Raw genomic sequence first — 22167 nt, 5'->3', positions numbered from 1 at the left:
ACTGCAAAGGCTGCAAAAGCAAGGAGAGAGGGCTGGCAGAAAGTTGCTGACAAATCAAACTCGTAAGTAATTCAATAATAACAATAATAATGGAGTGGATTTATATAGCGCTTTTCAAGGCACCCAAAGCGCTTTACAATGCCACTATTCATTCACTCTCACATTCACACACTGGTGGAGGCAGCTACGGTTGTAGCCACAGCTGCCCTGGGGCAGACTGACAGAAGCCAGGCTGCCATATTGCGCCATCGGCCCCTCTGGCCAACACCAGTAGGCGGTAGGGTAGATTTATCATATCACACCATATTATCCAATATTATATTACATTATATTATATTATAATATGTTATATTATATCCCCTTTCACATTAGAGCCACAACAGGACCCACTAGAACATGGGAACAAGTAAAAGTGAAATATAAGAATATTCTACAGAATGGTAATATTTATCACTTATATTGCTTGTCGTCTCTTGGAAAGAGAGCCTGGAATACTCTGTTTGTTTGTTCATAACAGCAACCAAGAAAAGGGCAGAGCAAAAAAAAAGACAGGTGGTGGTCCTGCACCCCCTCGTCAACAAATTGGTTAAGTGAATAATACCCTCACGGGAAAATCGATATCTCTCAATGAGCACACTGTCGCGCTGAGCTAAAGGATCCTGTCTGTCCCGCAATATATGCTGAATTCTGAGGACTCTCCTTATCAATCTTGCACCTTCCGCAATGGGTTGCTCGCGTAAACGGACAGGATATGACTGCGACAGACTTCCCAAATCCACCTTCGCTTTTATAGCCGTGGTCTCTCATCTTGATTACACGAAGTAATTTACAATTACTACTCTGAAATATGAATTACATCTGTAATAATCACATACATGTAATAGAATGTTAATAGTACATTTCCCTTTTTTAGGGAATGACCTGTATGTATCTGTGTGAAATCAATAAAAGGATCAAGTGCTGCATTATCTTTAGTTACATTGATGTTATTTATTTATGGTGAAACAGTGGTGGAATATCGCTGTTGCTTTCGTATGAATGACGCGGACATACCTGCGTGGCCGCGATCTAATCCTGTTTACATAAAGTAAACCTGCTCCCCAGCAGGTTTACGCTTACGGCTCTGTTGCTATGACAGCAAGTCCCGGATGGGCTTCGGGGAACCGAACGATCCAGGATCACGCGAAATCGTCAACAATCTCATCCAGCTAACTCACTTAGCGCGGTACGAAGAACAGGCCCCTGATGTTTATCATATTATTGTTTTGTAATATGTCAGGGTTGTTCCAGATAGGTGTACGTTTGCATGGGATTAATGAAGACGCCGTCAATTTTAGAAACTCCCACCATGCTGTCAGAGAAGAGCTGATGTTGATGCTTTTAAAGCATTCATGTCGTTGGATGTTTGAGCTGATAAATGGCAGGTCTGAGATCTCTAGATTATTGCAAAGTGCTTGTTCTACATCTAGCCAAGGTTCATCTAAGAGGGTATGTTTTAGCCATCCTGAGATAAACTGAAGCCTGTTGGCTAAGAAGTAGTGCTGAAAGTTAGGTAGTTCTAATCCTCCTCTATCCTTGGTCTTTTGTAGTGTTTTTAAGCTTATACGTGGAGGTTTATTTTTCCAAAGGAATTTGGACATACATGAATCTAGAGATCTGAACCAATCTTGTGGCGGTTTAGTTGGGATCATTGAGAATAAATAATTTATTTTTGGTAAGACCATCATTTTTATAGCGGCAACCCTTCCCATGAGTGATATGGGTAGACATTTCCACCTAGCCAGATCGCCTTCTACCTTCTTTAAAAGTGGGATATGGTTTAATTTAGTTAGATCTGCAAGCTTGGGAGAAACATTAATACCTAAATATTTTATATTTCCAGATTGCAGTGGTGTAGAAGAGGAATTATGGAGGGAGCAATTAATCGGTAGGACTGTAGATTTTTACCAGTTAATTGAGTAATCTGATATTCTTGCAAAAGAGTTTAGCAATTCAATCACCCCAGAGATATTGGTTTGTGAATTTTGGAGAAAGAGTAACACATCATCCACATAAAGGCTGATTTTATGTTCCACGTTCTTGCATTTTATGCCCTTAATTACTGAATTCTGTCTAATTGCTGCTGCTAGTGGTTCAATAAAAATTGCAAAAACTGAAGCGGAGAGTGGGCATCCCTGCCTGGTGCCCCTCAAGAGACAGAAGCTGGAGGATGTCTGGTCATTTGTTCTGACACAAGCTGTTGGGGAATTATATAATATTTTTAACCAGTTTATGAAAGAGGATCCAAAACCAAATTTGTGTAAAGTTGCAAATAGAAATTTCCAGTTAACTCTGTCAAATGCTTTTTCTGCGTCTAAAGAGAATATTGTAGTTTCTAGGTTTTTACTGTATGAGTAGTCTATCAAATTAAGTAATCTACGTGTATTTGTTGATGAGTGCTTACCTTTTATGAAACCAGTTTGGTCAGGATGAATTAAGAAGGGGGTTATTTTCTCCAGTCTCTTTGAGAGAGCTTTGCAGATTATTTTAAGGTCTACATTTATAAGGGATATTGGACGATAGCTTGAGGGATATACAGGGTCTTTGCCTGGTTTTAGCAGGAGATTAATCTTTGCAGAATTCATATTTGATGGAAGTCTGCCCTTTTCTTTGATTTCCAACAACGTTCTGTAGAAAACTGGTGCTAGAATCGTCCAGAATTCTTTGTAGAATTCTGCAGGAAAGCCGTCTGAACCTGGAGCCTTATTATTGGGCATACTTATCAGGGCTTCCTGGAGTTAACCTGGTGTCAGTGGTGAATCCAGTGCCATTGCTTGAGTGTCTAATAAGTTTGGAAGAGTTATGTTGTCCAAAAACTGATCAATTTATTTTTTAGATGGGTTTATTTGTGGTGAATACAACGTTTTATAGAAATCCCTGAAAATGTTGTTTATTTGTATCGGTTCATATATTGTGTTCCCAGATGAATCTTGAACAGCACATATAGTTGTTTTTTCTTTATTTATTTTTAGCTGGTTTGCTAGAAATTGACCGGATTTATTACCATGTTCATAATTTTGTAAGCGTAGTCTTTGTACTAAGAATTTTGTTTTTTTATCAATTATCTCATTTAATTCTAGTTTTGTTTTGCGTATTTTGTTCAATGTTTCCTGATCTTGGTGGGACGCGTAGGCTTCTTCTAGTGATTTGATGTTTTTTTCTAATTCCTGAATATTTTTGTTTTCTTTTTCTTTTTATGTGATGAGAAAGAAATTATTTTACCTCTCATCACAGCTTTCCCTGCTTCTCATAGAACAGAAGCTGATGTTTCAGGAGTGTCATTATAGTGTAAATGTGAAGTCCACTCTTTTTTAAAATATTTAATAAAGTCTTCATCTTTAAGTAGTGATATATTAAATCTCCAGTTTTTACTTGGCGTAGTATTATTCTTGTGCATTAGTGTTAAAGATACAGGAGCATGATCGCTGACAGCTATAGGGTGAATCTCAGTGTCTGAAATGTCGCTCAGCAGTGAGCTGCTGACCAAAAAATAATCCAGACGAGAGTAAAAGTGATGGACATGTGAGAAAAAAGTATATTCCTTACTGGTGGGGTGAAGGGAGCGCCATTCATCGCAAAGACCAAAGTCGCTCATATACTGTTTGATTATATTTGTGGACTGCCAATTACGCTGAGTTCCCGCTGTATTGAGCCTATCCATGTCTTCATTTAGTCCAAGGTTGAGGTCGCCTCCAAGAACAAGTGTGCCATCTAAGTGTTCAGAGAGTGCACTGAAAAAAACGTGAAAGAATGAGGGATCATCAACATTTGGACCATATACACTTGCAATACATAGCTTTTTATCAAGTATAAGTAGTTTAATGATTAAGAATCTGCCCTCTGGATCTATAACTGTATCGAGTACTGTGAAATTAATATTTTTATGTATTAAAATTGCTACTCCCCTTTGTCTAGAATTATAACAAGCTGAGAACACATTAGGAAACTCAGGTGTTTTAAGTTCATTCGAACCTCTAAGAGGTCTGTGGGTCTCTTGTAAAAGGACAACATCTGCCTGTAGTTTTTTGAGTTGGTTAAATATTTTTAACCTCTTTTCTCTGGAGCCAGCTCCATTTATATTCCATGTAATGAACCTCAGTATACCCATAGATGTTTGTGTATAACTAGGGATGTATGCTGTGTGCATCGCTTAGACAGGTGGTGAGAATACATCACTTGTTTATAAATAAAGAGAAGGAGAGAGAGAAAAAATGTGTAGCGAGATGCTCCCTGAGTCTGACTATGTGTGTGCATATTTATTAATATGAGTAGGCTTGGCTTAAGTGTGTGTATCCTAAACGACTGTGTGCGCTGTCTGACTGATGTAAATGTGCTGCCGTTGAGCGCGTATGTGTCGAAATAAAGGATGTTGTTTGTGGATGAGTGTCGAAGCAGGTGATCGAGGCAGTGAAAGAAATAAAGAAAGAAACCAAGGACAGGGGTGAGCAGCATAAAAACAAGAGGGGGAAAAGAGAGGGAAAAGAAACGAGAAGAAAAAAAACAAACAAAACGTAAACATTCCAATTAAATCACTGACGGAGAGTGACGGTGTTAATTCTGCTATGAAATCACACTTTAAGATGTGATTTGATACCGGTAAGTTAAACAGATGTTAATGCAAGTTAGTGTGAGTGGATAGGGAAAGGGTGTAGCTGATTCTTATCTGGTGTGAGGTTAATACAGCCACGGAGTGATGTTGGGGTCGCGGTGGAGCTGTCCGTCCACGTACAGCCGGTCCACAGTGATGACAGCGCGGGAGCCCTTCTGGATGAAGCCGCGTCGGATTGGGAAGAGGACCCTGCTTCGTTCCAAGATCTCTTTGGGGAACTGGTCGTTCACGCTGAAGTCCATTCCTTTTAATTCCCTGCCGCGGCTTTTCACCTGTTGCTTTTGTTTGAAGTGGCCAAATTTGGCCACAATAGGACGTGGTCTCCCGGTCGCAGCCCGCATGGGGCCGAGGCGATGCACCCGATCGAAGACGATGTTCTTCACCGTGTCCTCCGGCAGCTTCAGGTGGGTTTTGATGAAGCTTTTTACCGTGGTCTCCGCGTCCTCTCCAGCGGCTTCTGGAATACCAGAAAATACCCGATTATCACGCATGCTACGAGCTTGTAGATCAATAACTGTTTCTTTTATTTTTTTATTTTCTCTATTGAGCTGGGTAACATTTTCTGTGAGACATTTCACCGACTCCCTTAGCGTGGCATTTTCAGCAGCAAGCATTTCCACCTGCTGCTGGCTGAACTCCAGGGATTCTCGCAAGCATTTAAATTCCCGGTGAAGAATCTCCACCAAGGACAGCCTTGCGTCGAAACTGGACAATCGCTTGTCGATTGACTCCAGTATGTCAGCAATATCTTTGCCGGCTGGCGATGTTGTGCCGGGGGAATCTGCCGGGCGTTGTCTTTTCGACGACGGCGTCTCAGGTTTGGCCGGGGAAGCTGCACACTGGGCCTTCTTCATCACGAGATCCTGAAAGCACTGATCAATATAATCTTGGAGAGTCTCTAAACTCTCCCCATTGTTCTCCAGGGTGTTGGAGATTATTTAGACAAATATTGTTAGTTATAAGACAATTGATAAGTGTATTTGGTAATACTGAAGCTTAAATGAATTTGTTCAAATCTAAACTACCATTTGCTTTAATTTTCCACCAAAATCTCCGGCGTCTGACGTCAGTTACAACATGAGTCGCTTACCTTGTCCGTCACTCCTTACCTTGTCCGTCAAAGCATGGTGACTTTGATAGATTCCATATCTTCCTGTCAGCCAGAGGGCCACCAATGAAAACCTCTCTTGGGGAGATTAGACAAAATCAGGTATACTTTGCATTTCTCCAGTTTTCTAAGTCATAACATGTGTTTTAACAGTTATTAACTATTAGTCAGGATCAGATTTGTTCACCAAGTAGCAACTATAAGATAAAATCAATTTAATTATTATTCAGAATTTCTTTTAGTCATTGTGTTATAATCACGGTAATTAAGAAACCACCTTCTTCTGCTGCAGCTTTTTGAGTAAACTCACACTTCTATGCTCTGTGGAAATTTGCTGTCATGACTTTGAAGATTACTGCAGAGAGATACAATGTCTGGTGTTGCCTTTACACAGTCTACCATTACCACAGAAGAACAAAGTCAACCCCTAAAGTCACTACTCAAGAGGAAAGCCCCACAGATTCTTAAGGAGTATGAGACTACAGGTACCCTGTCAGTGCCATCAAGGAAGCTTCTTGTGAAGACTTGCATTGGGGATTTGGTGGAGAGGTGTGGAGAGTAAGTATAGCACCTTACTGCACTTTGTTAAATTTTTGCAGTGAATGTTTCCCTTTAAAAATGTTGAAGTGCACAGAAGTAAAAAAGGTTACTTCTGTTTACCAGTTACCAGGGTGGTATCGACGATACTGATCCGATATGGATACAAACACGGTTTTTTTTTTACTGTATCTTTTATTGTATCTCTAATTATAGCTTCATAATGATTACAATACATCAGATTACTTGTTCTTATCACTTAATAATTCCCTATCCATTATGCTAGCAGTGTCCAAGCATTCTTTCTTTGGTTTTCTTTTCTTTTCATACATAAGCTAGGAGCTGTGTATTTTACCTTGAAGAATTTGCCACCAGAGTGGAAATCCTCACTTGCAAATATTCACCTGTGTCTTTTGTTCAACTCAATTGACAGGGAGGAATATAGATTTGACAAGATTTTGCAACCACTTCTTGATGACTTGAGATTTCTTGAAAATTCTGGTCTAAATGTGGATTTAAAAAGTCATAGCCATCAACTATATGGTACAGTTTGTGTGTTAACAGCAGAGATGGGCAGTAACAAATTTCCCACGTGTGGGACTAATAAAGGTTATCTTATCTTAACGTGTTACTTGTATTCAGACAGGAGTCCTCTTTCACACCAGTTTTGCTTGGTTCATTTAAGTAACGCGTTACTTGTTACTTGTTATCAAGTATAACGCGTTATACTTGTTACTAAAGACAGTTATCAGGAATATAGGTTTCAAACTCTGGTCCGCAGGCCAAATTTGGCCCGCAGCCTAACTACATTTGGCCCGCGAAGCCATACCAAATTAATATCAGAGCTGGCCTACTGGTATTATACAGCTAATATATATACTGTACATCCTAAGGTTTTAAAAACTGAGCTTAAATAAATAATTAGCGGTAATAAAAGCCGAGGGAGGTCAACAGTGATCACTGACTGTTTTAGGAGCTTTTTGAGATTAAATAGAAGAAAATACAAAACATTAAACATGTTAACAACACAAAAGCCATATTAAACGCAGACTACTTTAGGCCCGGAAGTAGGATTCATCACGTCATCACTTAACGACTGGATAGTTAGTTTGTTGTGTAGTTATTGTTTTGTATTGTGTGTCAGTCATACTGCTGAATTTCATATTTTCTCCAAAAAAAGCCGTCAAAGGCAGATTCCAGTGTAAACGCTGTTCCCACATGGAAAACTGGACTGATGCACCTCCTGCTGTCAGACCTGCAGGGTTTAGGCCTTTGGTGTTCTCCTCTGTCTTATACTGAACACAAACTACATTTTTTGGACTGGCACAAATAATTTGTGTGCCTTCTTATTTGATGCAGCACACCTGATTGTTCTGTAAATAGATTTAAATGGTTGTGCTGAAAATAATGATACCAAACAAGGCAAGAAAAACATATTTTAAAGGTGAAATATAGAGGTAAAATCAAAAGTAGTCAAAAACGGCCAATTATACCCTGGACCCCAGAGAGTTAAATCTTCGTCTGAACCACATCTGTAGTAAATAATGACTTTTTACAGTCCGATATAACTGCAGGGAACACACAGGCTAACAGAAAATAGTGAGCACACTCTGGCTCGTTGGTCCAGCTGTGAATCCGTTACCGTGAACTATGGGCACATTTGTGCTGGAACTAAGCCGCACACAGCTGACGTTAAACATTACAGGCTGCCTCACTTACCTTCACACGGAGACGATCAGCATTAGTCACAAACAATAAGGTCAGAAAGAAAAACGTTAGGAATGAAGGCAACATCCAGAGAGGCGTTTGAGGACACATTCACAATCAGGAGAATAAGAACCGGATCAGTTTGCAGAATCATTAGAAAAAACAAAAGAAACAAATGTGATGTCATCACATGGTGATAGTAAACAGCAAATAATGTTTATAACCAGAAATACACAGAATTACTGAAAAAGAACAAAGTGCATGTGTATGTATGTACACGGCACATGAAGGATGTGTCATGCCAGCCAAATTGCAAAACTCTTAGCTGTGTCTCTAATAAATCCTCTGTAACTTTGCTGCACTTCAGCAGCATCAGGTAATGTTCATATGTTGATTAGTTCAGTTCAGTTTTTGATCTATTGCAGAATATTTTTAGGGTTGTCTGCTATAAAAAGTCAGGCCAGGAAAATCTCCTTCATGTTTTTCTGTGTTTTATCCTCAGTTACTTTGACACAAAGGCATCTGCTGTGTTTACACCTCTGATAAAGCCTCACAAGTGTGAGCTTTGTTTTTATATGTAGATATAAAAATATGGATATGTACTGATGAATGGTCATAGTTATAATATTTCTGACTGTCTGAGTTGACATTGAATTGAACTGAATTGAATCAGTTATAGAATCAAGATCAATACCCAGCTCTACTCACCACACCAAACACCACACCAAACCTCAGAGACTAAAGTACCCACATTAAATAGACGATGAGCTGCATTTATGTGCATCTCGGAAATTCCCAGATCTCTTGTCAAACAGCTGGAAGGTTTTCAAAAGTTGTTTCATTCACGCTTTATTACCTATGATGTTATTTAAATGTTTCTGTGTTCTAAATATACCTGAATGAGATACTGTAAACCTAATAGAGCTTATATAAGTGTCTATGCAGTGCTGTGAGATGTAAAAAAATAGAAACTGAAAGTAAAATTAAAATATAAATAAATAGTCCGGCTCCACATGAACCTGACCTCCTGTAATTTACATTCTCACCCCCAGATGGCCACAATTTACCTTTAATGATGAGTTCTAGGAGAGACAGAGGTGTACTCATTAAACTTCAGTCACATTTCTTAAGGTATTATGGTGTATTACAGAGTGTTAAAATCATCACCTGAGACTGTCACTGAGTTAACTGGATAATCAGTTATAATTAATAACTAATTAATACCTATAATTAATTTGTTTGGCCGGATTCTGCTGTCAGAGGTTAAGTACATGACAGTCTAATTATGATAAAATTTATTGTACAGTTTTACTGACTGCCAGCCATGACACAGAATTTGACTTCAGTAGATTGATTGCAGTGGTCAAACAGATCCATCACTTCTATCAGGATATAACAGAAACGGATGTTTTTGTATTTTTCTCTGTTTTTATTGTATTTCTTATTAGCAGCTGGATGTACAGACCTGCTGTATGATACATTTAGAGCACACAGGAGGATCTCTGTTGATGGTTAAAAGCTTCAAATTTATTTTTCTTTGAGTTCTTTTATTCTTTATTTGTCTTTATTTGTTGACTTGTTGTTGATTGGGATATTTTTGTTTGTTTGTTTTTTAATATGAAAAGCTCCAGTGATGGTTTGTGTCCACCAGAGGGCAGCAAACACACATCAATGGACCTGTTGTTTTACCTTCTGGGCACAGTGAGGGGGAGGAAGAGGAGGAAGGATGAGTGAGGGTCATGGGACCTTGTTTACTCGTCCTGAACCATGTGAGTCATATGAGACGGAAAAGAGGAAGAAGACGGTGAAAAGATGGAGGAGCTGTCCCGGCGGGCGAGGGAGGCCGGGCAGTGGGTGAGAAGGTGCTGTTGCTGTGCTGAGGAAGAGGAGAATGGTGAGGAGAAAGGTTATGATGGAGATGAAGAAGAGGAGGAAGAGGTGAAGATGGAGGAGTTGAACTTCAGGAAAAGTTCAGCTTCACTTCCGTCTGCTGAGGTAAAACATCAGCCGCTGTAAAAAGTGCAATTATTTCATTTTATTTATCATTTTTATTTATATTTTTTTTTAAAGAGTAATCCTTTTGTTGTGATCTATTTAACATGTAAAATCTGTTATAGCATGTTGTAACTTTTTACAGTGGGTATGCTGTCTCGATTTAAAATATGACGTTACGTCCATTCAACACATTAATTAAAAAAAATAAATTATATATATATATATATATATATATATATTCTTTTTTTTCTTTTTTTCTTTTTAATTAATGTTTTGAATGGACGTAACTTCATAATAATGATAATAATGGATTGCATTTATATAGCGCTTTTCGAGACCCTCAAAGTGTCACGGCTGGCGGAGTGAGCCGTGTGGAGTGGAGGAAAAGGAGGACCCAAAATGCAGCAAACTGATGATACGAGTGAAGTTTATTTACACGGTGGCAGTGGCAAAAACAGGCAATGAAGCATGAGTAATGACAAACCTAAACTGGGAGAAACTAAAGAGCAAACCTGAAATCTTACAAAACGGAGAGCGGAGCAGAGAGCCGCAGACCAAGGACCAGGATACCAAGAAACACAGACGAGCCGACAACGAACACAGACCGACACCCACTATATATACACACACACAAGGTAATCGGGTAATCGCACACAGGAGGGAAGAACAGCTGATCTGAATACACATGATGACTGGAGGACACAAGCTGAACACAATGACAACAGACACAGACTTTCAGAACAAAACAGGAAATCTAGAACCCGAACCGGACACAAGGGGGGAGGACACAGAATAACTAGAACAGAGGGAAATAATCACAAAACACAAAACGCTGGGTCAACAACCCAGGACCATGACACAAAGTGCTTTACAATTCCACTATTCATTCACTCTCACATTCACACACTGGTGAAGGCAGCTACAGTTGTAGCCACAGCTGCCCTGGAGCAGACTGACAGAAGCGAGGCTGCCATATCGCGTCATCGGCCCCTCTGGCCATCACCAGTAGGTGGTAGGTGAAGTGTCTTGCCCAAGGACACAACGACCGAGACTGGTTTTATTGCATTTTTTATTTACCATTCTTTATTTTTTTTTCTTAACTGTATTGATCCCACAGGAGAACTTTTTGTTTTACAGCAAAATGATAAAGGGTAACAATATTACAGTCTACAGTACACAACAAATAACACAGCTAAATAAAAGGGTCACAGGTGACGATCTTATGTTGTGAGAGAGTGCAGGAATTTATAAACTTACAACAGTGATGAAAAATAAAGTAACGTAAAAATGAAGTTAGTTAAAACAGTAAAATTGCATTAATAAATATATAAGAAAAACAGCTGCATGAAGGTTTAATACAAAGTATGTTTATGATCTAATGGTTGACAGGTTTGTTCACCTGTGACAGAATGAAGAATCAGTGTGCAGCTTTATAGAAAACAGCAAGAACGGTTTCCTGAAGCGAGATTGAATCAGTCTGAAGGAGAATGAGCTCAGAAGTGTGAAGTAGGTGTGATGGTTGTCCATGATTGAGAGCAGCTTGTTCAATGACCTCTAACCCTCATTGACTCAAATGTCTCCAAATTCTGACCAATGGTGCTTCCAGCCTTAAGGATCAGTTTGTTGATCCTGCAGGTTTCTCTGACACGGATGGCACTAACTCTCACAGACTAGTAGAAGATCGCCAACATCTTGCTGCTCACATTAAAGGACCTGAGCTTCTTTAGAAGGTAGAGCCTGTTCAGCCCCTTCTTGTAAACGGCATCACTGTTAGTCCTCCAGTCTAGTCTGTCATTCAGGTGAACATCCAACTACCTGCAGCTGTCTACTGTTTCCACCTCCTCACCCATGATATTGATTTTGGTTGCAGTTTTTCTCCTCTGGAAGTCAACCACTGTCTTGTTTGTCTTGCTGACATTTAGAAGGAGGTGATTTCTTCCCGACCGCTCCACAAAATTCCTCACTAGCTCTTTGTAGTCCGACTCCTGCCCACCCTTAAAACACCCAGCCGTCCCAGATAACTTCTGCTGGTTTCACTGTTGTATAGGAAATCTGAGGTGTAAACAGGAATAGAGCTCCAGTATTACCAACCACCACCTCAGACCACCTGAGGCCTCTCTGACAGACAGTCAGCAATCCAGGACACAGTAGAAGTGTTAAGTGGTATATATGAGTCACCACGGGTGGTGATAAGACAATTTTAGGTAGTATTGATTGGTTGAGGATTTTCTTAAGCTGGTATTGAGGTTTCAAATGATCTTTTGAGCTTTAAAGGTAGTATTAACAATCCCTTATGTGTACCTGATGTGGTCTCGTCTGTGTGTCTCAGCTGGATTCGGACTCATCCACCTCTGGCTCTCAGTCTCACTGGTTCCACACTCTGCAGGCCCGTCGGCTGAAAGTCCAGCGTGGGCGCAGCAACAGCGACCCACTGAGAGGGGAGGGCAGTCGGGAGCCTCTTACCTGGGTCAGGGCGCGTATGACATGATGTTTGAGGTAACATGTGAGGCGGTGTGATGCTTGTGTGACATTTAGTGTGTGTGCTGTGATCAGAAAGCAGGTCTGGAGTTTGGGGCAGCACACTCGTACCTGAGTCTGGAGAAACTGGGTGAAGGAACCTTTGCCTCGGTCTACAAAGGCATCAGCAGGTCAGAGCTCACCGCGATACAAGTCAAACACAAACAGCCAATGAGATTGTGGCTTAAGTTTTGATCACATTGAGTCTGAATGTTGGTCACAATGTACAAAAGACAAGAAAACATCTCCCTGTGTTTAGTTTTAACAAGTTTTTTACAGAATCTTTTGGGACTTGGGCAAGATCCATTGCATTCATCGGAGTGTGAATGAGTGTGAATGTTGATTAGTATACAGCGCTTTGAGCACTCCGGGAGAGTAGAAAAGCACTATATACGAATCAATCCATTGGGGGGTGGCTGTAGCTCAGGAGGTAGAGCAGGTCAGCTGCTGATTGGGAGGTTGGTGGTTTGATCCCTGCCTCCCCCGGTTTGCATGCCAAATATCCTTGGGCAAGATACTAACCCCGAGTTGTTCTCCAATGCATCCATTGGAGCATGAATGATAGTTAGAAAGCACTCACCGTATACATAATAGTGAATGGGTGTGTATGGGGTGAATGCGGCATGTTTTATAGAGCGCTTTGAGTGCTCCAGGACAGTAGAAAAGTTGTATATAAGAACCAGTCCATTTACTTTTTTATTGTTAGATATTAGACAGATGTTTTGCTAGGATTACTAAAATTGTCGTTAATGTTTATTTTTTAACAGATACTTAACATTTTGGAAAAATTCGCAAATATTTTATTAATTACAATTTTTTTCAATCAAATGAGTTTATAAGTATATACATATTTGTTATTATATATATTATGCATTAATATATATTAATTGTCCATTTCTGTTATGTTGCACATTTTAAAAAGAACGTTTCATTTTTAACTTCAGTAGTTTATCTGACATGTTATTAGTTTAAAATTTGTAATATTTACATTAATTTTCATACATACTGGACATTATAATAGAAATGTATACTTTATTGATCCTTGCTCAGGGGCACCTCATTCAGTGGATGACCTGAACTATCCCTGCCCCGTAAAATCTTCCTTGTGTTGTGATCGATCAGTGATAAAGTGTTTACTGTAAACATTTCTTCTTCTGTGAAGGATAAACGGGCAGCTGGTTGCTCTGAAGGTGATTCGTATGAAGACGGAGGAAGGTGTCCCGTTCAATGCCATTAGAGAAGGTGACCAATTAGATCACTGGTTAAGTTTTTAATAGTTTCAGCAACATGTGCATAAACATGTGTGTGTGTGTGTGTGTGTGTGTGTGTGTGTGTGTGTGTGTGTGTGTGTGTGTACAGCCTCTTTGCTCAAACGTCTGAAACATGCCAACATTGTCCTCCTGCACGACATCATCCACACCAGAGAGACACTCACCTTCGTCTTTGAGTACCTGGTGAGAAATCTGCTGTTCAGTGCTGAGTGTGACCTGAAGGAGGTGCTACAGAGCACTCACCAACACACACATACACACACACACACACACACACACACACACACACACACACACGCACGCACACACACAAACTTCAACCAAAGTCAGAACAAAATTTTAAGGCTACAATTTTTAGCATTCACACATTTTATATTTTTTTCTTTTAAATGTTTATAAATTTTTACAATTTTATTTTAATGTATATATTGTTTGTTTTTTTGTTTTCATTCTGATCTATTTATTTGTTAATATGGGGGTCATTCCCTCTCAGATCACCATCTCTGATTTGTGTAGAACATTTATGGTATAAGGTTTGAACATAAATTATGTTTTATGTAAAATTTCTTACAACAGTCTTACAACAAACCTTTTATGATATTAACATGATGAACATGAGTATCTGAATAAAAGAAAAGCTTCAAATTTTCTGTGGTCTTTCTCACCATCAAAATGAAGTTTAACACCAGAGATTGTCTCTGCAGCAGACAGATCTGGCCCAGTACATGATCCAGCACCCTGGAGGTCTACGCTATCACAACGTGCGGGTACGTCGCTGCGCTCAGCAGCAGACAGCCGGGGGCAGTACTGTGTCATTCCAGCTGTGAGCAGCACGCCATGAAATGTTTAACATGGCTCAACACCGTGTGTTTCAGATCTTCATGTTCCAGCTGCTGCGAGGTCTCTGCTACATCCACAGCCGCAGGATCCTCCACCGAGACCTTAAGCCCCAAAACCTGCTCATCAGCTACCTCGGAGAACTCAAACTGGCCGACTTCGGTGAGAACCGGCTCAACGCTGCAGGGCAGAAGTGGAAATAGGCAAAGATTTAGTCAGCAAGGACCTGTAGGAACAACAGATTTGTAAAATAACCTAGTTGGAAACAACACATATATATATATATATATATATATATATATATATATATATATATATATATATATACATACATCCATCCATCCATCTTCATCCGCTTTATCCGAGGCCGGGTCGCAGGGGCAGCAGCCTAAGCAAAGAGGCCCAGACCTCCCTCTCCCCAGCCACCTCCTCCAGCTTATCCGGGGGAATACCAAGGCGTTCCCAGGCCAGCTGAGAGATATAATCTCTCCAGCGTGTCCTGGGTCTGCCCCGGGGCCTCCTCCCGGTGGGACATGCCTGGAACATCTCACCCAGGAGGCGCCCAGGGGGCATCCTTGTCAGATGCCCGAACCACCTCAGCTGGCTCCTTTCGATGTGGAGCAGCAGCTGCTCTACTCTGAGCCCCTCCCGGATGGCCGAACTTTTCACCCTATCTCTAAGGGAGAGGCCAGCCACCCTTCGGAGGAAGGTCTTTTCTGCCGCTTGTATCCGCGATCTCGTTCTTTCGGTCACTACCCACAGCTCGTGGCCATAGGTGAGGGTAGGGACGTAGATCGACCGGTAAATTGAGAGCTTCGCTTTTACACTCAGCTCCCTCTTCACCACGACGGACCGGTGCAGCGTCTGCATTACTGCAGCTGCAGCCCCAATCCGTCTGTCGATCTCCGGCTCCCTTCTCCCATCACTCGCGAACAAGACCCCAAGATACTTGAACTCCTCCACTTGGGGCAGGAACTCATCCCCGACCCGGAGTGGGCACTCCACCCTTTTCCGGCTGAGAACCATGGCCTCAGATTTGGAGGTGCTGAACCTCATTCCCGCTGCTTCACACTCAGCTGCGAACCGTTCCAGTGCGAGCTGGACGCCCTCACCTGATGAAGCCAACAGAACCACATCATCCGCAAAAATCAGAGATGAGATTCTGAGGCCACCAAAGCGAAAGCCCTCCGCCACTTGGCTGCGCCTAGAAATCCTGTCCATAAAAATTATGAACAGAACCGGAGACAAAGGGCAGCCCTGGCGGAGCCCATCACCCACCGGGAACGAGTCCGACTTATTGCCGGCGATGCAAACCAAGCTCTTGCAACGGTTGTATAGGGATCGAATGGCCCGTAGCAATGGGCCAGACACCCCATACTCCCACAACACCTCCCACAGGACACCCCGAGGGACACGGTCGAATGCCTTCTCCAAGTCCACAAAACACATGTAGACTGGTTGGGCAAACTCCCATGCACCCTCAAGTATCCTCGAGAGGATAAAGAGCTGGTCCAGTGTTCCGCGACCAGGACGAAAACCGCATTGTTCCTCCTGCATCCGAGGTTCGACTAGCGGACGAACTCTCCTTTCCAGCACCCTGGCATAGACTTTCCCAGGGAGGCTGAGGAGTGTGATCCCCCTGTAGTTGGAACACACCCTCCGGTCCCCCTTCTTAAAGATGGGGACCACCACCCCGGTCTGCCAGTCCACAGGTACTGCCCCTGATCTCCACGCAACATTGCAGAGGCGTGTCAACCAGGACAGCCCTACAACGTCCAGAGCCTTCAGGAACTCGGGGCGGACCTCATCAACACCAGGGGCTCTGCCACCAAGGAGTTGTTTAACTGCCTCAGTGACCTCGCCCCCGGAAATTGGCGGGTCATTCCCCTCATCCCCAGACACTGCTTCTTCCTCGGAAGACGTGTCAGTGGGATTAAGGAGGTCCTCGAAGTATTCCTTCCACCGCCTGACAATTTTCTCAGTCGACGTCAGCAGCGCTCCGCCAGCACTATACACAGTGCAGGTAGAGCACCGCTTTCCCCTCCTGAGACGCCTGACGGTTTGCCAGAATCTCTTCGAGGCAGTCCGAAAGTCTTTTTCCATGGCCTTTCCGAACTCCTCCCACACCCGAGTTTTTGCTTCAGCCACTGCCCGAGCCGCATTCCGCTTGGCCTGTCGATACCTGTCGGCTGCCTCCGGAGTCCCACAGGCTAACCAAGCCCGACAGGACTCCTTCTTCAGCCTGGTGGCTCCCTTCACCTCTGGTGTCCACCATTTGGTTCGGGGATTACCACCACGCATGGCAGGCACCAACCACCTTGCGGCTGCAGCTCAATGCAGCAGCTTCGGCAATGGAGATGCTGAACATGGTCCATTCGGACTCAATGTCCCCAGTCTCCCTCGGAATGCTGTTGAAGCTCTGCCAGAGGTGTGCGTTGAAGATCTCACGGACTGGGGCCTCTGCTAGACGTTCCCAGCACACCCTCACTACGCGTTTAGGTGCACCAGGTCTGTCCAGTGTCCTCCCCCGCCACCTGATCCAACTCACCACCAGGTGGTGATCAGTTGACAGCTCAGCCCCTCTCTTTACCCGAGTGTCCAGAACATATGGTCGCAGGTCTGGTGATACGATTACAAAATCGATGATCGACCTACGGCCTAGAGCGTCCTGGTGCCACGTGCACTTATGGACACTCTTATGTTCGAACAGGGTGTTCGTTATGGCCAAACTGTGATTAGCACAGAAGTCCAATAACAAAGCACCGCTCGGGTTCAGATCAGGGAGGCCGTTCCTCCCAATCACGCCCCTCCAGGTCTCGCTGTCGTTACCCACGTGAGCATTGAAGTCTCCCAGCAAGCAGGACAACAGAGTCTCCAGGTGGAGCACCTTCCAGCTCCACCCAGGTCCCTCACCCAGGACCAATTTGCCATGGGAGACCCTACCAGGGGGCAAAAGCCCCCAGACAACATAGCCCCTGGGATCCCTGGGACACACAAACCCCTCCACCACGATAAGGTAGCGATTCAAGGAGGATATATATATATATATATATATATATATATATATATATATATATATATATATATATTGGGGGTGCAACGATACACAAAATTCACAGTTCGGTTCGATACTTTGGTGTCACGGTTCGATATTCTTTCGATACAAAAAATGTTCATGCCTTTTTAATTTGTCATTTATTAAAATTATAAATATATATCTTAACTCAAAAGTACAGTTTTTAAATTTAATGTTGCTGAAACAACAAAGTAATAAAAAAATAAATCTATCTGATCAAGAAATCACTCATCTTTGGAAAAGAGAGTTTATTACAGAGAAATGGCTCTTTCCAAAATAAAAGCTATACTATACGCTTCTTCTGGGCTATATTCTCAGCAGCATATTAAACATATCAGGTCCCCAAAAGCCCCCAGACAACATAGCCCCTGGGATCCCTGGGACACACAAACCCCTCCACCACGATAAGGTAGCGATTCAAGGAGGATTAAAGCAGACAATTTAACTAGTTTAAAGTAAAAAAAATGCAAAGTTAAAATGTTTTTTTCAAATGTTTTCTGGTTCTGTTGCAGGTCTGGCTCGGTCCAAATCCATTCCCAGTCAGACCTTCTCTTCGGAGGTGGTGACGCTGTGGTACCGCCCCCCTGATGTCCTGCTGGGATCCACAGACTACTCCACAGCTCTAGACATATGGTCAGTACCGATTATTCAAATTCAGCTGCCGGCTGTGACTGTGTGAATAAAGTTTGCTTTTTCTGAATTAGGGGGGCTGGGTGCATTTTCATAGAGATGCTGCAGGGGGCGCCAGCATTCCCAGGAGTCTCTGATGAGTTTGAGCAGCTGCAGAAGATCTGGGAGGTCAGTAACACTGTTTATATCACTGATCCACGAAATAGTACTACTGTGTGATATTACACTGTAATAATACTCACATTAAGTACTAATACTATTAAGATGATGTAACCCTGCAGGTCCTGGGCCTCTCCTCTGAGGACAGCTGGCCTGGTGTCAGCCTTCTACCCAATTACAGACCAGGTACGTTTAGATAACACCTCTGACACATGCAACTCTCTATTTAGTGTTTTTGTTTTTGCTGTTATTTCACAGTTTTAACCCTTTAAGACCTACCATAGAACCAATTCCGCCAGAGCTTATATTATATTTTTACATGCTGTGGAGCCATTTTTGGGAGCATTTCAAGTTGCTATACATCAATACAACCATTACAGCCTAAATTTTAATAATATGCATGCATTAAGTGCATAGTAATTACATAAATTGCAAAAAGGTGCAATAAACTACAAAAAAATTGAAAATCGTTTTTGTTTTGTTAACATATATTTCTAGTTAGAGAAATTTAAGAGGCTTATCCCTCAAAACTGTAAATACAAAAAAGTTGCACAAAATAGTTTCCCACCACAGGAAATTTATTTTGAATGTCTTCATAGTTTTATTTTTGAAATACACCAATTTTTATATACTGCAGGAAAAACGAAAATAAATATTATAGTGCAAATTTGCAAAAAAAACCAGCATATGCATCAAAATAAACTATTTCCAGCAGTGCAATATGAGTCCTAAGCATCCCAGAAACGACACAGAAATTCATAAAGTCAAACATAACTTTTAAAAACACCAGTATAGGCTCATGAGGCCTTGATGGTAAAAAACTACATTTCCGCGAAAATGACATCACTTCCGGTTTCGGGCAGGTCATGGCGGACATGCGATAGTTCGCGCTGATGGACATAGGAAGTGTTACGAACAGCTGATTGGATCGGCTAAGTGTGTTTCTGGAATATTATGTTTTTGTTGCTGCAAGTGCTTTTTATGCAGTTTTTGTAAAGCTTTATGTGGAAGGAAACCGTGACCGAGGACAAGATGTAAGTACAACTCCTCCGGTTTCATATGCAAAAAAGATTATTGCGCTAGCTCACGTGGTTGCAGTGCTACCGGGATTTTAAAATAGTTACACAAAACGGAGCGTGTCTGCTCTGACCGGTTTTAAAATTTAAATACAATTTTTTTAGTCTTATATAAACAGGCTAATTAAATCAATGATGTTTTTGTGGAGGTGGCATGAATTTGTCTTGTAAACATTCACAGTTGTTCTGTGATGCCTGGGGTTCATTAAGGGTCATTACTTGTGTGCAGTGACTCAAAATTTCCATCGGGAGGCAACATGTCTCCACGTTTCCTGTTTTAATAGTTTTACTCGGATTAAAATGAGATGATTTCTCAGACTTTGAGGCGAACTCTGCTCTGCAAGTCTGACAGGGTCTCTGATACATCATGTGGGTGTGAGAAGAGAGAACAAAGACGAGAAGAAATTAACCACAGAGTGAGATCAGTGGTTGAGCTGCTCATGAATCACTGGATAAAGTCATCTTTTACAGTAAACTGTAACTTCAGGCCAACCCACACAGAGCTGTAACATTAAAGATCAGGTTCCCCCAAGAATTCACACACCACCTTTAGAGTGATGAGACCTGAGCTGTTCACAGTGATAACACACACTTTTAGATTCAGTCTGACACCATTTAGTTCTCATGTCATCCCAGAACAAACTTCCACAAATCCTTCAGAAACCTGAAAAGAAGACAGTTTAAAAAGCTGCCTGAGAGGTTTCAGTGATCTGCTGACACATATTAGGGCATCAATGACAGACTGAAGCTGTTTCATTCCCCCAAAAATAATAAATGTAGGCTAAAAACCAGCTGAAGTGCAAAGCATGGGAACATTTTTAGATCCATGTTAACATTTGCTAATTGCTAATTGAGTGGGGTTTTTTTTCTTCCATAGAGCGGTTTCTTTACTCAGAACCAAAGCAGCTTAGGACCGTTTGGAAAAGGTAACTTTTATATGGGCACACACATGCTAACCTGCTAACACACTTTGAAATGCAAACATTAGTCACATGACAGTCCTTCATCTGTGCTAACTGTAGACAGTCCAACAGTCCACATGTAGACCAGGTTAGATCACTTGACTCTGTAGTCCTCCATCTGCCTGTGTTGATCTGGATCAGGTTGGAGCAGCTGCCATATAAGACCGAGGACCTGGCCCAGGAGATGCTAAAGGTGGTCCCTACAGACAGGATCTCGGCTCCGGACGCCATGCAGCACCTGTACTTCAACACACTGCCTCCTCCCATCATGCACCTCAGAGACAGTAAGAACTCACTTAAATGTTACCATATTGCAGCTAAACTTTAAAGAACATATTTTCTGTTAATTCAGCACTCACCTAGCAGCACTTACTTGAATTTCCAACATAGATACATTATAGATGTATGATCATAAATCCTTTTTTAACAAAAAGCTGTTTAAGGCTTAAATTCATTTTTTTTCTCTTTCTTTCTTTGTCAGCTGTGTCCATCTTTAAGGTTCCTGGCATTCGTCTGGAAACGGAGGTTAGAGACATCTATAACCCTGGGCGCAAGGTCAAACCTTCCCTGCTGCCCTCTGCTAAATTCTGGTGACTGAAATCTCATAAGCAGCGCGTCAAGATCTGTGGAGTGGAGAACAAACCCAGATGTCTCTCTGAAGACACAAACTGGACTTTAAAGTGATATTAATACAGTGCCATTAAATGTTTGGAGAGTCTTTCTGGTTTAAATAAAGATGTGTATGTCAAACTTTCACTCAGATCGGCTGTTAAGATCTTATGTAAATCTGATTTCTTGCCAATGTAAATATAAACCGTCCCTGCAGTCTTCTGTTAGCATTCATTAGCATCTGTTAGCAGCAGACTAACGAGTCCCATGAAACTCCTCATGAATTTTGAATGAAGCTTTATTAATAAAGCTCCAGGCCAACCCGCACTGAGAGACACAGCGTGTTTCTGTATTCTGACTCTAACTGGATAAAACTCGACCTCTGAAACTTTGTTAGTCCTCTGATACACAAACAAGCCAACAGCTGAGAGAGGGGGGCTACTGGATGGACCTGATTTAACTGTATTTACCTCTGACTGATGATCTTCCCCTCATCCCCTACCTCACTGACACCTCACAACTTGTCACAGCACTGTAACAATATGAAAAATTAAAAGTATAATTAATTTAAAAAAAAAAATACTAGAACATGTGGGTTTTTATGTTTTTATTGTGGGCAGATTTTGGTTGTTTTTGTTTTTTATTTTCTTAGAAAATAATTTTAAATAAATTTTTGTTTTAGCACTCCAACAGATTTGAGGCCTGTCCAGGGTGTACCCTGGCTCTCACGCTATTGCTGCTTTTCCGTTGCCACCTACTCGACTCAACTCGACTCAGTTTCAGTAGTTTTCAATTTCGTTTGAGTGCCACATCAATGTGGGTTGGATCATTGAAGCAACGCAGGCCAAAAGTCCTGTGACATCATTTTTATGCGACGCAACTGAAGAACAAGAGGACATCTCAGTGATGGTATACCTGCTGCTAAACTGATGGTACCGGTAATCATCTGCACCTCATAGATGGACCATGGAGTCATTACTCGCTGGCCAATTATTTGCATGCAGTCTGTTGACACCACACCGACCCCGACTGAGC

At 41.8% G+C, this 22167-nt stretch overlaps 1 protein-coding gene across 1 annotated transcript; it reads left to right on the top strand.

Annotated features, from left to right (window-relative positions):
• The first annotated feature begins 9812 nt into the window (after positions 1-9812).
• Positions 9813-21231, top strand: cdk15 (cyclin-dependent kinase 15). The gene is made up of 13 exons (XM_085347623.1): positions 9813-9995; positions 12325-12462; positions 12549-12643; positions 13675-13754; positions 13872-13966; positions 14488-14550; positions 14659-14782; positions 18209-18329; positions 18401-18494; positions 18608-18671; positions 20439-20487; positions 20665-20807; positions 21005-21231. Exons 1-13 carry the CDS (start codon positions 9813-9815, stop codon positions 21115-21117), a joined length of 1362 nt encoding a protein of 453 aa, XP_085203749.1. The 3' UTR covers positions 21118-21231.
• The last annotated feature ends 936 nt before the right edge of the window (positions 21232-22167 follow it).

The sequence above is a fragment of the Diplotaxodon limnothrissa genome, linkage group LG23, assembly GCF_057381915.1.
Source record: "Diplotaxodon limnothrissa isolate DT_005_m linkage group LG23, D_limnothrissa_male_GT1.1, whole genome shotgun sequence".
Classification (NCBI taxonomy): Eukaryota; Metazoa; Chordata; class Actinopteri; order Cichliformes; family Cichlidae; genus Diplotaxodon; species Diplotaxodon limnothrissa.
This window is presented reverse-complemented; position numbering and strand designations above follow the sequence as displayed.